The 13,510-nt window shown below is 43.9% G+C and overlaps 1 protein-coding gene across 1 annotated transcript in view; it reads right to left on the bottom strand.

Annotated features, from left to right (window-relative positions):
• Positions 1–1,101: 1,101 nt before the first annotated feature.
• LOC140127825 (STE20-like serine/threonine-protein kinase) overlaps positions 1,102–13,510 on the bottom strand; it is a 41,200-nt gene continuing 28,791 nt past the window's right edge. Inside the window, exons 13-18 of the mRNA XM_072148933.1 lie at positions 11,475–11,601; positions 10,420–10,544; positions 7,933–8,118; positions 2,119–2,244; positions 1,404–1,517; positions 1,102–1,321 (exon numbers count right to left, since the gene is read on the bottom strand). Coding sequence (XP_072005034.1) covers positions 1,217–1,321; positions 1,404–1,517; positions 2,119–2,244; positions 7,933–8,118; positions 10,420–10,544; positions 11,475–11,601 — 783 coding nt within the window. The 3' untranslated portion in view covers positions 1,102–1,216. The remainder of the gene's footprint in view (positions 1,322–1,403; positions 1,518–2,118; positions 2,245–7,932; positions 8,119–10,419; positions 10,545–11,474; positions 11,602–13,510) is intronic.

Raw genomic sequence — 13,510 nt, forward strand, 5'->3', positions numbered from 1 at the left:
TATGATGCGGCCACTGATGACATCATAGTATGCGCCGGCTGGCAGAGTGCATGGCTACATCTCTGCCGGCTGTTACAACAGACATCGCGGAGAAGACAGAAGAGGAGTGGCACCAACAAGTTTATTTTTTTTAATTGACTTGTGTATAATCCAGAGTGAGGCTTATACACAAGTATAGACGGTATAGTTTTTTTCTCTCCTCTGGAGAATACCCTTAATGGACACAGCATGATTTTGATTGACTGCAGTCTGATCTTTGATTCTAGAGGTTTACTTTTCCTACTTTGTTGCAAGGTTCAGCTTCTTTGATAATAATGAGGCATCTTCTGATTGGTGGCAGTACTTAGATAGGCAGAACTCTTCTTCATGTATTTCTATTCAAGGTAGGATGGAACATTTCTTGTTTCCAGTAACGCTGGAAGGGCCATTGTCAGGAATTTGGGGATCCCATACAGTCAAATTTTGTGGACCTCGCAATTTTAGCTTCAGTTTCCCATACTACACCATATTACATAATTCCTTTTTTACTTTGGCAAAAAAATTTTGACATAGAAGCTCGTAGAGGCAATTTTAAGACTCATGAATATTAATACATGTAAGGCTTTTCTCTCCTCTCCATGAATGTATGAATACTGCACAATTCACCCACTGTCTATGGGAAATGATGAATTTCCCTGTGGTTCACGTTCATCCAACAGTGTGAACAAGGGCCTAGTTACTGCTGCTGACTGAATTCATCACAGTGATGCTCTGGACCAGCAATAGTTAACACCATTTGACTGAATCTCTAGTTTCCCAATCTTGTCTTATGTTTTGTGACTATCCCTTTGTACCTATGATTCTGTTCTATATCACTATCTCTGTTGTGATTCGGACTGTTGACCTTTCGCTTGTTTTGTGTTGATTTATCTCAGTGTATTGCTCAGGTACGGACTTTCTTTGTGGTTGTCTCGTATCACTTAGGATACACAGAGGCAAGCAGGCAGGGGGCGTTTGGGGGACTGGAGCTTAGGGCTCACTGTCCTGTCTTGCTTGTAGTCCCACAATCCAAATCGCCCCAATAAATTATTTACATAGAAAAAAAAGGAGAAAATAAAACACTTTTCAGCCAAAATCCAAACAGTTTAATATTTGACACCAACAAAAAAACAAAAAACATGTACAAGAAGGAACTGAATGGGTGAGTGTTTATCTCCTAGTTTGGGATGGTCGGCCGTCAGGAAGGGGAGAACCAAGACGTACACCTTTCCATGCCTTTATACTTCTGCTTTCCGGAGCCTATGATCTGCTGCTGCCTGGAAGCAAACTCTGTATCGAGGTTCTGTGAGGAGCCCAGAAAGACGCGTCATGAGAAGGAAGCACAATCTGCTAGACATCTATCAGAAGGGTTTATGGTCCTTTACCTCTTTACTCAGTCGCAGGCGCTCCTGCCACTGTTCTGACTCCATCCTGTGTTCTGCGTCCAACCGTTGTATCTTTTTGGTCTCCTGGTCTTGTAAGGTTCGCATTTTCTCCTCCTAGTTGCGGAAGTAACGCATTATTCATGAATGAGAACTGTCACATTTAAGTCCAACACTACCTTCAATTTCACACAATTGTTTAGTAAGCTTCTCTATGAATGAAACAAAAAATAATTGCACCCTATTTGAATGAACTTGGCCACAATTTACAGCAGAGTTTCCACAAAAGGGCACCTTTGAGGGGCTATGTCAATGGGGCAGATTTACTTACCTGGTCCTGACGTGATCCCGCGGTGCGTTGTCCGACGAGGATTCGGATCTGCCGCGTTTCACTAAGGTCGTGCGTCCAATATCCTGCATGTGTCGCTTCCCCGCTCAGGTCCGCCTTCTTCTTCCCGGTGCGTGTGAGTGCTTGATCTTGCAACACAATTTTGTTTTAAAATTCTGCGGTTTGTCTCAATCTGTCGTGTTGTCCGACGGCCACGCCCCCCCCCCCCCCGTTTTCTGTCGCATTCAAGTCGGCACCAATGCGCCACAATCCAATCGCATGCAATCTGGGCAATTTTACGCAAAAAGGAAATATTCCAGAAACCTGACGGAATTGCAGTCCACGGACCCTTAGTAAATGAGCCCCGATATGAATGATCTGGTTGCTAACCTGGATCTGAACCAGCTCTCTACACGTCTCTTCTAGATGTTCCTTAAATTTCTGAAGCTCTTGTTCTTGCTTCTGCTGCAGTTTATGAGACTCTTCCTTTTGTCGTATCGTTTCTTGTTGCAAGAACTTAAAAAAAAAAAGGATTTAGTATAATAACATGTATTTTGTATGGAACTGATGTCTCAAGCTTAAAATAGCCCTTTCAAATTCACTAACGGTGCTCCACACTTACTATATACATTTGCAAAACCAATAGCTCATGTCGTGTAGGGAAACTTTGCATTACATTTTCAATAACAATGTCCAGCGGTTTCAGCTGTAAATAAGATATGGACTTACAGGATCTCTCCTAGTCCATATCTTATTTACACAAAAGAACCAGTAAAGATACCACAGATGATAGGGGTTGCTAGTTCCTGGTCACTGTGGAGTCAAGGGCATATCAATTGATGTTGCTCTCTGAGTAGCTTCCAGTAGAGCTTTGTGTCTCTGTGGATGCATTAGTATCCTGCACATAACAGGGGTGAATGACGGTCTTCCCTGCTCCCTATCAGTCTCTCTCTGCACCACAAACTGTATCATAGACTCTTCCACTGCAGCCCCTCTCATTTGCAACCTGCTTTCCAGACACAGCACAGACTACACTTCATATGACTATTTCACTGCTGGTTTCTACTACTTATTCCACTTCGCGTGCGCCTCCATATGATGAATGCTGCCAGGCTATTCGCTATATAGGATTCTATATGTACAGGCCTTGCAGAGCTCAGTGGCTTTACACGTTTGAATCTTATTGGATTTACTGCCAAAACCCACTGACCCAAGTATAGTACTTTTCTTACAAATAGATAATGACATGGAAACATTTTTAAAATCTCAAAATTCCTCGAAAAAGTTCAACATAAAAACCTGGTTATCAATAAGTAATTTATTCCTTTAAAGGAAACCTACCACCACGGATCTACCTATTAAAGTAGATCGGGTGGTACCGTATATACTCGAGTATAAGCCGACCCGAGTACAAGCCGAGACCCCTAATTTCAACACAAAAAACTGGGAAAACCTATTGACTCGAGTATAAGCCGAGGGTGGGAAATGGATTGGTTACAGCCTCCCAGTATATAGTCTGCCAGCCCCTGTAGCATACAGCCTGCCCAGCCCCTGTAGCATACAGCCTGCCCAGCCCCTGTAGCATACAGCCTGCCCAGCCCCTGTAGCATACAGCCTGCCCAGCCCCTGTAGTAGGAAAAAAAATAACACTGTACTCATCTTTCCGACGTCCCCCATAGGTCCTCTTCTGTCTCAGACAGAAGAGGACCTACGGGTGACGTCAGAAAGGTGAGTTTTGTCTTTATTTTTTTAGTTGACTCGAGTATAAGCCGAGTTAGGGTTTTTGAGCACAAATTTTGTGCTGAAAAACTAGGCTTATATATAAGGTATATAAGGTAGGTGCATCTGTAGGACATGAGGATAGCCCTTTTAAGGGCTAATTCTCGCGTCCCCTGTATCTTTTTATCACTAACTAATAATGCTAACTAATGCTAATTCTAAGAGGCTACTTGTGGCGTGGAGTTGCCGGAGCTGAGGCTACACGGCGTGGCTAATCCATGCCCCAGTAGCCTCTTTGATCCTCCTACTGCCATATCTTCGGTGCGCAGCTACGAGGAGCTGCGTGCCTCGTCCGTGAAGCCTCTGTTCTTATGTCCAATAGCGGCACCTACCACCCGATCTACCTTTAAAGGTAGATCCCTGGTGGTAGGTTTCCTTTAAGAGGAATAAAAAGTGGATCCAAAAAAATTAGGATTGTTTCAAAAGTGTATATTACCAAACCCTATGGAGGAGAGAACTGATATAGAGCGCTAGGCTGTGCAGTTGCAGGTTGTACGGCATCTTTGGCTGAGCGTTAGCTCAGAAAATAATCCTTCTGTTGTTTGTGTACCAGAGAGAGAGGGTGTCTAGGGAAACCATTTAAAAAAAATCAATCCTTGGCTGCAAGTTTGTTCTGAATCATGGCTCTGTGATATGCATACAAATGCCCTCTTTAAGGGGCAGTGCAATAACCAGGCATGCTTTGGGTATCAATTAGTGATTTTGGAAAGCTTCTTGAATAGATAATTTTTTCAGTTTATCAATCTGAGAAACTATTTGATCCACAAATAGAAAACTTTTACTTTTATCTCTCAGTACAAAAAAAAAATTAAAATGTAGATTTATTTTCCATGAACCCGGTGTAATACTCCCTTTAGGGAACAGACAATAAGCTGGAAAAGTAGGTCAGACACTGATAGGGATCCCTAAAGCTAGACGTCCCAGATGTCCCTACCCACTTTATCCTACTCTAAACGGTAGGTGGCAACTGGTTGTCATTCCCCTGCTGTGCCAAAGTAGAAACACCTGTGCCACTTGGTCTCCATTCAGCGCTACACACCGCTATATGCAGCCCTTCAATAATAATAATAATTCTTTATTTATATAGCACCTACAGATTACGCAGCACTGCACAAAGCATGGAAAATTGTTCAATCAATTTATCTGTATATTTGTGTCTGAAGAGGGTCCTTGATGGAACGAAAAGTCACAAAAAAATCTGCTGTTATAAAAATCAAATAAAAATATTATTATGCATCTACCCAGTGTGACTGGAATCCAATATTAATATGCAAATAAGGGGGTTGGGAAACTTTTCAGAGCACCTGTTACACTTGAAATAATGGGGCACATTTACTTACCCGTCCCGTTGACGGCGCCGGTCCGGAATGTCCAATGAGGATTCGGAGCTGCCATGATTCACTAAGATCGTGCGTCCAATTTCCTGCATCTGTCGCTTCCCCCGCTGAGGTCCGCCGGAGTTCACCTTCTTCTTCCCAGTGCTGATCTTGCGACACAATCTGGTTTTTAAATTCTGCGGTTTGTCCTATTCAGTCGGGTTGTCCGACGTCCACGCCCCCCGATTTGTGTTGCATGCAAGCCGGCGCCAATGCGCCACAATCCGATCGCGTGCACCAAAAACCCAGGGCAATTCAGGGCCAATCGGAAAAAAATTGCGAAACCCGATCGAAATGTGTCCGACAGACCCTTAGTATATGTGCCCCAATATGTGTAGCAAAATTTCTTGTATTCATTTAAAAGTGAAAACAAACGGGACAAAATAAAAACAGAATAGTAATCATAAAAACATGGGTCAAATATAATATCATATGTTTAGTCAGAAGACTTTATAGTAAGCAATGGGAAGTGGTCAGACACTCTTCTTATGAGATATTAAAGACCCAGTCCAAAGAGTGATCGGACTGGTCCTCTGACATCCAGTCAAATCAGACTAGAAGAAGAGGAATGTGAGTGGAGGAGACATCTATCCATCACAGCTGGTTTAACCATCTGCAGCCCAGCACAAAGTCAACAGGACACAGATAGGTGAGGTGTAAAGCAAAATCTTAGTAAGCAGTGCATCTTCATCTATACTTTATGGGCATGAGCAGGATGTTGGATGATCTTTAGAAGATATCTTTTCTTGTGCAAAAGCACATGTAAGGAAACTTAAGTGGAAAATTCTGAAACAAATGAACTGATGTCCCGAGAAGCCCTAAACACAGCCCTAAATAGATTGGTGGTACAAGTCATCATTAGGAGCAAATCTTGAGCATCTGCTCAGACGTTCATATACAAGGTTCTGCCAGAATCAGATTAAGCCAACAGAATGACTCTTCAGTTGAGAAATGATATGTGCAACTCCTCGTCTGAATACGTTAGAGACAATAATTCTCAGCTTCCTGGGTCTTTCAACAGTGCAGATTCACTTGAAGAAACTTTTGTATCTCTGCTCATCTTTTCCAACAATATTAAAGAATCTCAAGAAGAACATAGGTGAGCGTATGGCCGATTCCAATGATGTCACGTCATGTCTGCAAGTCTTGGCCTCCCTTCACAAATGAGTCTGATCAGGGTGCGATCAGGGTTTGGTCAGTGAAAAACGCACATTTTGCATCAGAGTGCAATCAGTTTTCAGTCAGAGTTTGTTCAGTGTCTCAGTTTTTCACGCGCGTTTTCACAGCAATTTCAATGCGTCCTGGACTCAGGACTGAGCTCTATCTTTTCTATGGCAGTTGATGCCTGAAATACGCATTGCACTTGCATGTGTCTCCGAGTGTGATGCGTTTTTGATGCGTCTCCATATACTTGTATGGTGCGTTTTTCACACGTGTGACTTGCAAAAGTAGAGCATGGCGAGATTTAAATGCGTGTGTGTGCGTGAAAAAAAATGCATTCTAATCTGTATTTTTTTAAATAACTGACTTACCGTATATATTTAAGTATAAGCCGAGGCCCCTAATTTTAACACAAAAACCTGGGAAAACCTATTGACTCTAGTACAAGCCGAGGGTGGGAAATGCATTGGTCACAGCCTCCCCAGTATATAGCCTGCCGGACCCTGCCCCATAGTATATAGCCAGCACCTGCCCCCCAGTATATAGCCAGCCCCCTGCCCCAGTATATAGCCAGCAGCGGTGGAAACCGGAAAGGTGAGTTTTGATAATTTTATTTACTCGAGTATAAGCCGAATTCAAGGTTTCAGCACATTTTTGTGCTGAAAAACTAGGCTTATACTCGAGTGGATGTAGTCTATCATTATATGACATTTCACTCGTTTTCTCCTCCTTAGTCATATGAAAATGATCAAAGAAGAGTCATATTTTCATAAGATGAGTCAAGTTTAGAGGCTGCAGGTAAAGCGTCACTTCAGAAGAACCCATCTTCTGTTCTATATTACCTAGAAACATGCTCATCTTTCAGAATCTTATCTTTCATATTGCATCAGGCTTGTGGTTCTGTGAGCTATAGGCTACTAAAGATGTAGTTAGAATTATGAGCTCCATATAAAAATGCAAATCTTGCCTTTTTAACTGTCTATGGGACAGATTTATCAAGCTGTCTAAAAGTCAGAATATTCTTAGTTGCCCATGGCAACCAATTACAGCTTCAGGATTTGTGGCACACAATGTTCATCAATCTGGCGCCCGCACTGCTCCTACAGAGGGCACCAACTTTTTTTTGGTGCACCTCTAGCTTAGGGCGTGCGACACACTTCTGTCGGACTTTGCATGTTAAATCTGGCGCATGGTCCGATTGAGCTCCGGAACGCCGCCTAATTTGTGTCGCATGCATCTGCGCCACAAAAGGCTCCCGTGCGACACATATGTGGAACAGACACTTATTAAATACCTGTGCAAACAGTTTGCACTAGAAATGACGTGCAAAATCCGACAGAAAACTGGCACATGGAGCCTCGTAAATGTGCCCCATTATTATGTTTAATATGACACACAAGAGAAGCAAACTTGACTCATCTCAGGCAAAATTTGACATTTCTCTGATTTCACATGACTTTGATGGAGACTTTCACATAAAAAGGGAATTCTAGAAAGGACATGTTATACCCTACCTGGAGGGGATGCTAGATTTGTGGAATAAAATCTGGTGATAGGTTCCCTTTAAGATTCAATATGGCCACTATTACATTATCAGATACAGTAATCACAATGGGATTAAGTAATAGTTCACTGTACATGTAAGCTTAGTTAAAAGGACATCTACCACCAGGATAAAGGACTGTATGCAAATGAGCCTGAGGGGCTCCAGGCTCCATAGGTGTTAATGGAGCTTGGAGCCCCTTAGGCTCATTTGCATACAGTCCTTCATCCTGGTGGTAGATGTCCTTTAACCTATGGAGGTCTGGCCACTCATAAATCCAATATGAATAAAGCTATGAATGGATATTTCTAACAACCATATAAGCGGTAAATATGTTGAGGTCACCTGCTTGTTCCGTTCTTTCTGCACAGACGCGCTCAGTCCTTGGTTTTTCAGTCTCTCTTTGAACATGGCCTGGCGATTTCTAGCTTCCGTACGCTGGGCTTTTTGACTCCGTACTTTCTCTTGCAGCTGCTGACTCTTCAGTTCTTCCAATAAGATTCCCTGATAATGTTTGAGGCGCTCCATTTCCTGAAAATGGATGTAAATACAGTTATTACAGTATTCTGTACCCTCTTTAATATGTGACTCCTACAATTCATCCAGGTCCACCTTGCAAACAGGGAATCTGTAATAAACTCAATTTGGGGGAGATTTATCAGAAGTGTCTGAGAGCAGAATGGTTCTGGTTCTAATTTGCCCATGGCAACCAATCAGAGCTCAGCTTTCATTTTCCCAAAGCTGTTTATAAAATTAAGGCTGAGTTTTGATTGGTTTCCATGGGCAACTGGAACAGTTTTGAGTCAGACACTTCTGATAAATCTCCCCCAATGACTAAAAGAGCTTGCAGTCTATGAGGATGAGGGGGTGACACAAGAGCTTACAGTCTATGAGGATGAGGGCTGGACACAGGAGCTTACAGTCTATGAGGATGAGGGGGTGACACAGGAGCTTACAGTCTATGAGGATGAGGCGGTGACACTAGAGCTTACAGTCTATGAGGATGAGGGGGTGACACAAGAGCTTACAGTCTATGAGGATGAGGGGGTGACACAAGAGCTTACAGTCTATGAGGATGAGGGGATAACACAAGAGCTTACAGTCTATGAGGATGAGGGCTGGACACAGGAGCTTACAGTCTATGAGGATGAGGCGGTGACACTAGAGCTTACAGTCTATGAGGATGAGGGGGTGACACTAGAGCTTACAGTCTATGAGGATGAGGGGGTGACACAAGAGCTTACAGTCTATGAGGATGAGGGGATAACACAAGAGCTTACAGTCTATGAGGGTGAGGGGGTGACACAAGAGCTTACGGCTTATGAGGATGAGGGGGTGACACAAGAGCTTACAGTCTATGAGGATGAGGGGGTGACACAAGAGATTACAGTCTATGAGGATGAAGGGTGACACAAGAGCTTACAGTCTATGAGGATGATGAGGATGAGGGGGTGACACAAGAGCTTACAGTCTATGAGGATGAGGGTTGACACTAGAGCTTACAGTCTATGAGGATGAGGGGGTGACACAAGACCTTGCAGTCTATGAGGATGAGGGGGTGACACAAGAGCTTACAGTCTATGAGGATGAGGGGGTGACACAAGAGCTTACAGTCTATGAGGATGAGGGGGTGACACAAGAGCTTACAGTCTATGAGGATGAGGGTTGACACTAGAGCTTACAGTCTATGAGGATGAGGGGGTGACACAAGAGGTTACAGTCTATGAGGATGAGGGGGTGACACAAGAGCTTACAGTCTACTAGGATGAGGGGGTGACACAAGAGCTTACAGTCTACTAGGATGAGGGGTGACACAAGAGCTTACAGTCTATGAGGATGAGGGGGTGACACAAGAGCTTACAGTCTATGAGGATGAGGGGGTGACACAAGAGCTTACAGTTTATGAGGATGAGGGGGTGACACAAGAGGTTACAGTCTATGAGGATGAGGGGCTGACACAAGAGCTTACAGTCTATGAGGATGAAGGGGTGACACAAGAGCTTACAGTCTACTAGGATGAGGGGGTGACACTAGAGCTTACAGTCTATGAGGATGAGGGGTGACACAAGAGCTTACAGTCTATGAGGATGAGGGTTGACACTAGAGCTTACAGTCTATGAGGATGAGGGGGTGACACAAGAGCTTACAGTCTATGAGGATGAGGAGGTGACACAAGAGCTTTCAGTCTATGAGGATGAGGGTTGACACTAGAGCTTACAGTCTATGAGGATGAGGGTTGACACAAGAGCTTACAGTCTATGAGGATGAGGGTTGACACTAGAGCTTACAGTCTATGAGGATGAGGGGGTGACACCAGAGCTTACAGGCTGAGGATGTAGCCTCATATATATATGTAGCCTTTTGTCTCCGCTCAATGACAATGGAGCTGTGTCTGCTCCCTCAGCCTCATGTGTCAGCTGTAATATATAGCAGACGCACTGCTGCAATCACTGGAGATGTCAATATCTCTGATCCCTGCTGTTTAACCCTTTGACACCAACAGTGCCTATGCTATAGGTTGCAGGGAATCTTACATGGCTCTATGCTTATTACCTACAGCTTAAATGCTACATATCAGTTTCATATCATATTATTAAAAAAACAAACGTTCAATATATATATATATATATCTTAAAATACGACACGTCCCTGTGGGGGTTAATCCTCTGACCCATATGGAGTACAATAGATTTAGATCCTGTAATGAATTCTCTGTGTAGCACAGTTTGCGTTTGGCTGACTGTGTATAAATCATCTAATCCTGGCATCAGGACAACAGAAAAGTCGCAGCAGTCACTTCTATCAGTCGGTGAGCAATAATGAATTTTTTACCTTCTCGTGCCTTTTGCGCAGCTGATGCTTCTGCAGGGCGTATTGTTCGATGACTTGATGGCGGAAAAGTTGATATTTCTCCTGCAGATGTCGCTCTTCCAGTCTGAGAATCACAGACTCACGAGCTGCAGGGGGAACAGATTTTTTTTTTAGATGTTTGCAAGTACGAAAATAGATGAGCTCAGATACTGTGACATCAAAGGGCAGTTTCATAGATCGGATGCTATGCACAAGGATGGCAACCGTTTCGATTTGTCTACTTGGACATAGCCCACCCACCCACAACCACCTTCCTTGACATCAACAGCTGTGGACCCAATTCGACATGTGTTGTGCTATTGTTTCATATTGGGGCACATTTACTTACCCATCCTGTCGCGATCCCCGAGGATCGTGCACCCAATTTCCTGCATGTGTTGCTTCCCCGCTGAGGTCCGCCGGAGTTCACCTTCTTCTTCCCGGTGCATGTAAGTGCATGGCTTGCGACACAATCTTGAATGTTAAATCTTGCGCATTGTCTGAATCCATCGGATCATCCGACAGCTTGCCCCCCTATTTGTGTCGCGTGAAAGCCGCCGCCGATGCACCAAAATCCGATCCCTTGCGGCAAAAAGCCCTTCTAAATGCGGCGCACATCGGAAATCGTCGAATATTCCAATGATAGTGCGGTCCGTGGAGCCTTAGTAAATGAGCCTCATTGGGGCACATTTACTTACTTCGCGATCCAGCGGCGGGTTCCCCGACGCTGATTCGTGTCTTCCGGCAATTCACTAAGGTAGTTCCCCCGATGTCCACCAGGTGTCGCTGCTGCACTGAAGTCCGTCAGAGGGCACTGAAGTTCACCAAGCTAGGCCGGGTGCAGGTAAGTGCGTGTCATACGACACAATTTTAAAAAAAAAAATACAGCGTTTTCTCCGAATCCGACGGCCACGACCCCGATGCGCCGCAAAACGGTAAAATTCGGGTAACCCGACGTAAAAACGTGATTTGGGCCCTTAGTAAATGACCCCCATTATGTTTAAAAACAGGTCCGTCTCACTCTCGGGGGCACTCACCTTTTTTGAGGCTGTGGATTTTACAGAGGTTTTCTCTCTCTATACTCATGACCTTCTTCTTATGCTCATTTACTACTTTCTGCAAAGCCGAGTTCAGCTCCTGCTGTTGCTCTACGAGAAATCGCTCCTGTAACAAGAGGAACCGATCAGTGGGACAATGAATCTCTGAATGAAGGGGATCAGCGGGAGGCTGAGTGCAGCGCTTGTAATCTACTTCTAATTGTGCATCTATTATGTCATGTTTATGTGTGTTCTTCCTCTAGGTTGCGTATAGGTGGCACTCGATTCATTGTTGTCTTCCTTTGGGAGACGAAATATTTTGCTTTTGCAACTTTTCCTGCAGAGCGCTGCCTGAAAGACTCCTCGAATCAGCTGGATCGCCGCAAATAGAGTAAATTCCAAGTTGCTTTGTTTTGCAAACGAAGGATATAGTTACATAAAACGATAGTTACATAAAAGAAGTCGTCCCCAAATGTCTACATAATAACAATTAAATATGAGACCATTTAATTTAGGGTTAGACGAGAATATAAAAGGGTCTGCTTATGTGCCCAGACTCTAACATCCCAACCGTTCCCTATTGAGCAGGACAGTCTCAGGTTTTTGGGTCCATCCCTCTCCCCGGGTTGCAGGAGGCTCATAGAGTTTAATGCAGTGGTAAAGCGAGGAGCTAGTACTGTTAAAGGGAACCTGTCAGCAAAAATGTACCTAATAAACCACTACCAGTATGCACTAACAAGTAGCTGAACACCTTCTACATCATGTCTATTTTATGGCCCAGTTGGGAGGCATCGTCCAGAAAATTAACTTTGGAGTGAGATATTATTTGGTTGTATTAAGTCATGGAGGCGGAGAGTTTAACACTGAAGTCAAGCTTCCTCACCTCAGAATGCCCTCTTCACTGTAACTGATGGTCCTGCATCCAGACACATCACTAACCAGATCTCCTTCATTCTTGAGTGAGAAGAGCTTGACTTTAGTGCTGAGCTCTCCTCCTCCATGACAACCAATGTACATCTCACTTCAAAGTTGATTTTCTCAATGATGCCATCACAGAAACATCATCTGGAAGGTGTTAATCTGCCTCACAGCATACTGGTAATGGTTAACAAGGTCAATTTCTGATGACTGGTTCCCTTTAAGCCTCAGACACTTCTGTGTGCGGGAGAGGCTGGAAGGCACAACGTGATGATGTCATTGCGAGCGACGGCTATAGAGCCCCTCATGGCAGGGGCAGGGAAGAGAAGAGCTACTGTGGGGCAACATGAAGAAGGGATGTTTAGGGTTGGGTAACAGAAAAAGGAAAATTAGAAAGTTGGGGGAATTATAAAGTGAGGGGTATAATAAATGGGGGTGCTAAACAAAAAGGGGCTAGAGAAATTGGGGCATCATACAGAGAGGGTAACAGAAAAGGGGGCATTATTAAAATGGGGTACAAAAAAAAGAGGTGGGGGGCATCAATAGGGCAGTATACAGGGTGGGGTAGAAATGATACAGTATCGGGGTCAGTAATATACTTTGTAGGCACACTACTGAGCTGGTTTAGGGCCGGGTTAAGAGTGAGTTTGTAAGCCAAAATTTTCTGTTGCACGCGCCATATATATTGTGCCTCGCAAGAACCGCAAGAGGGAGGTATGCATCAAGACCTTTTTATGAGGTGTCCTATATGTGCAATAACAGGGAACATATGTGCTTTATAGATGGAGGATAGACCCTTAGAATTTGCCAGTAGTTGGGAGGCCGCATGCACATTAGGCGGTTACATGAAATTAGCGGATTCAGATGATTTTCATCCAACATGTGTAGGGACCTGTAGTCCAAAACTATTGAAGTCAAGGAGTTGCTGCTATCAGGTACACGGCCAAATAGGAGACCCATCTGCCTGATGACACCCACAGGAGTAAAAATGAATATCCTGGCTACTGATCAACATAAATAACATGTGATACCTGATGTGTCACTAACATAGGACTCAGTCCATTATTTGTTTTGGGCCTTGAAATATATGCTATCAGCCAGGGATGTAAAATAAAAGG

The sequence above is a fragment of the Engystomops pustulosus genome, chromosome 4 (assembly GCF_040894005.1).
Source record: "Engystomops pustulosus chromosome 4, aEngPut4.maternal, whole genome shotgun sequence".
Lineage (NCBI taxonomy): Eukaryota > Metazoa > Chordata > Amphibia > Anura > Leptodactylidae > Engystomops > Engystomops pustulosus.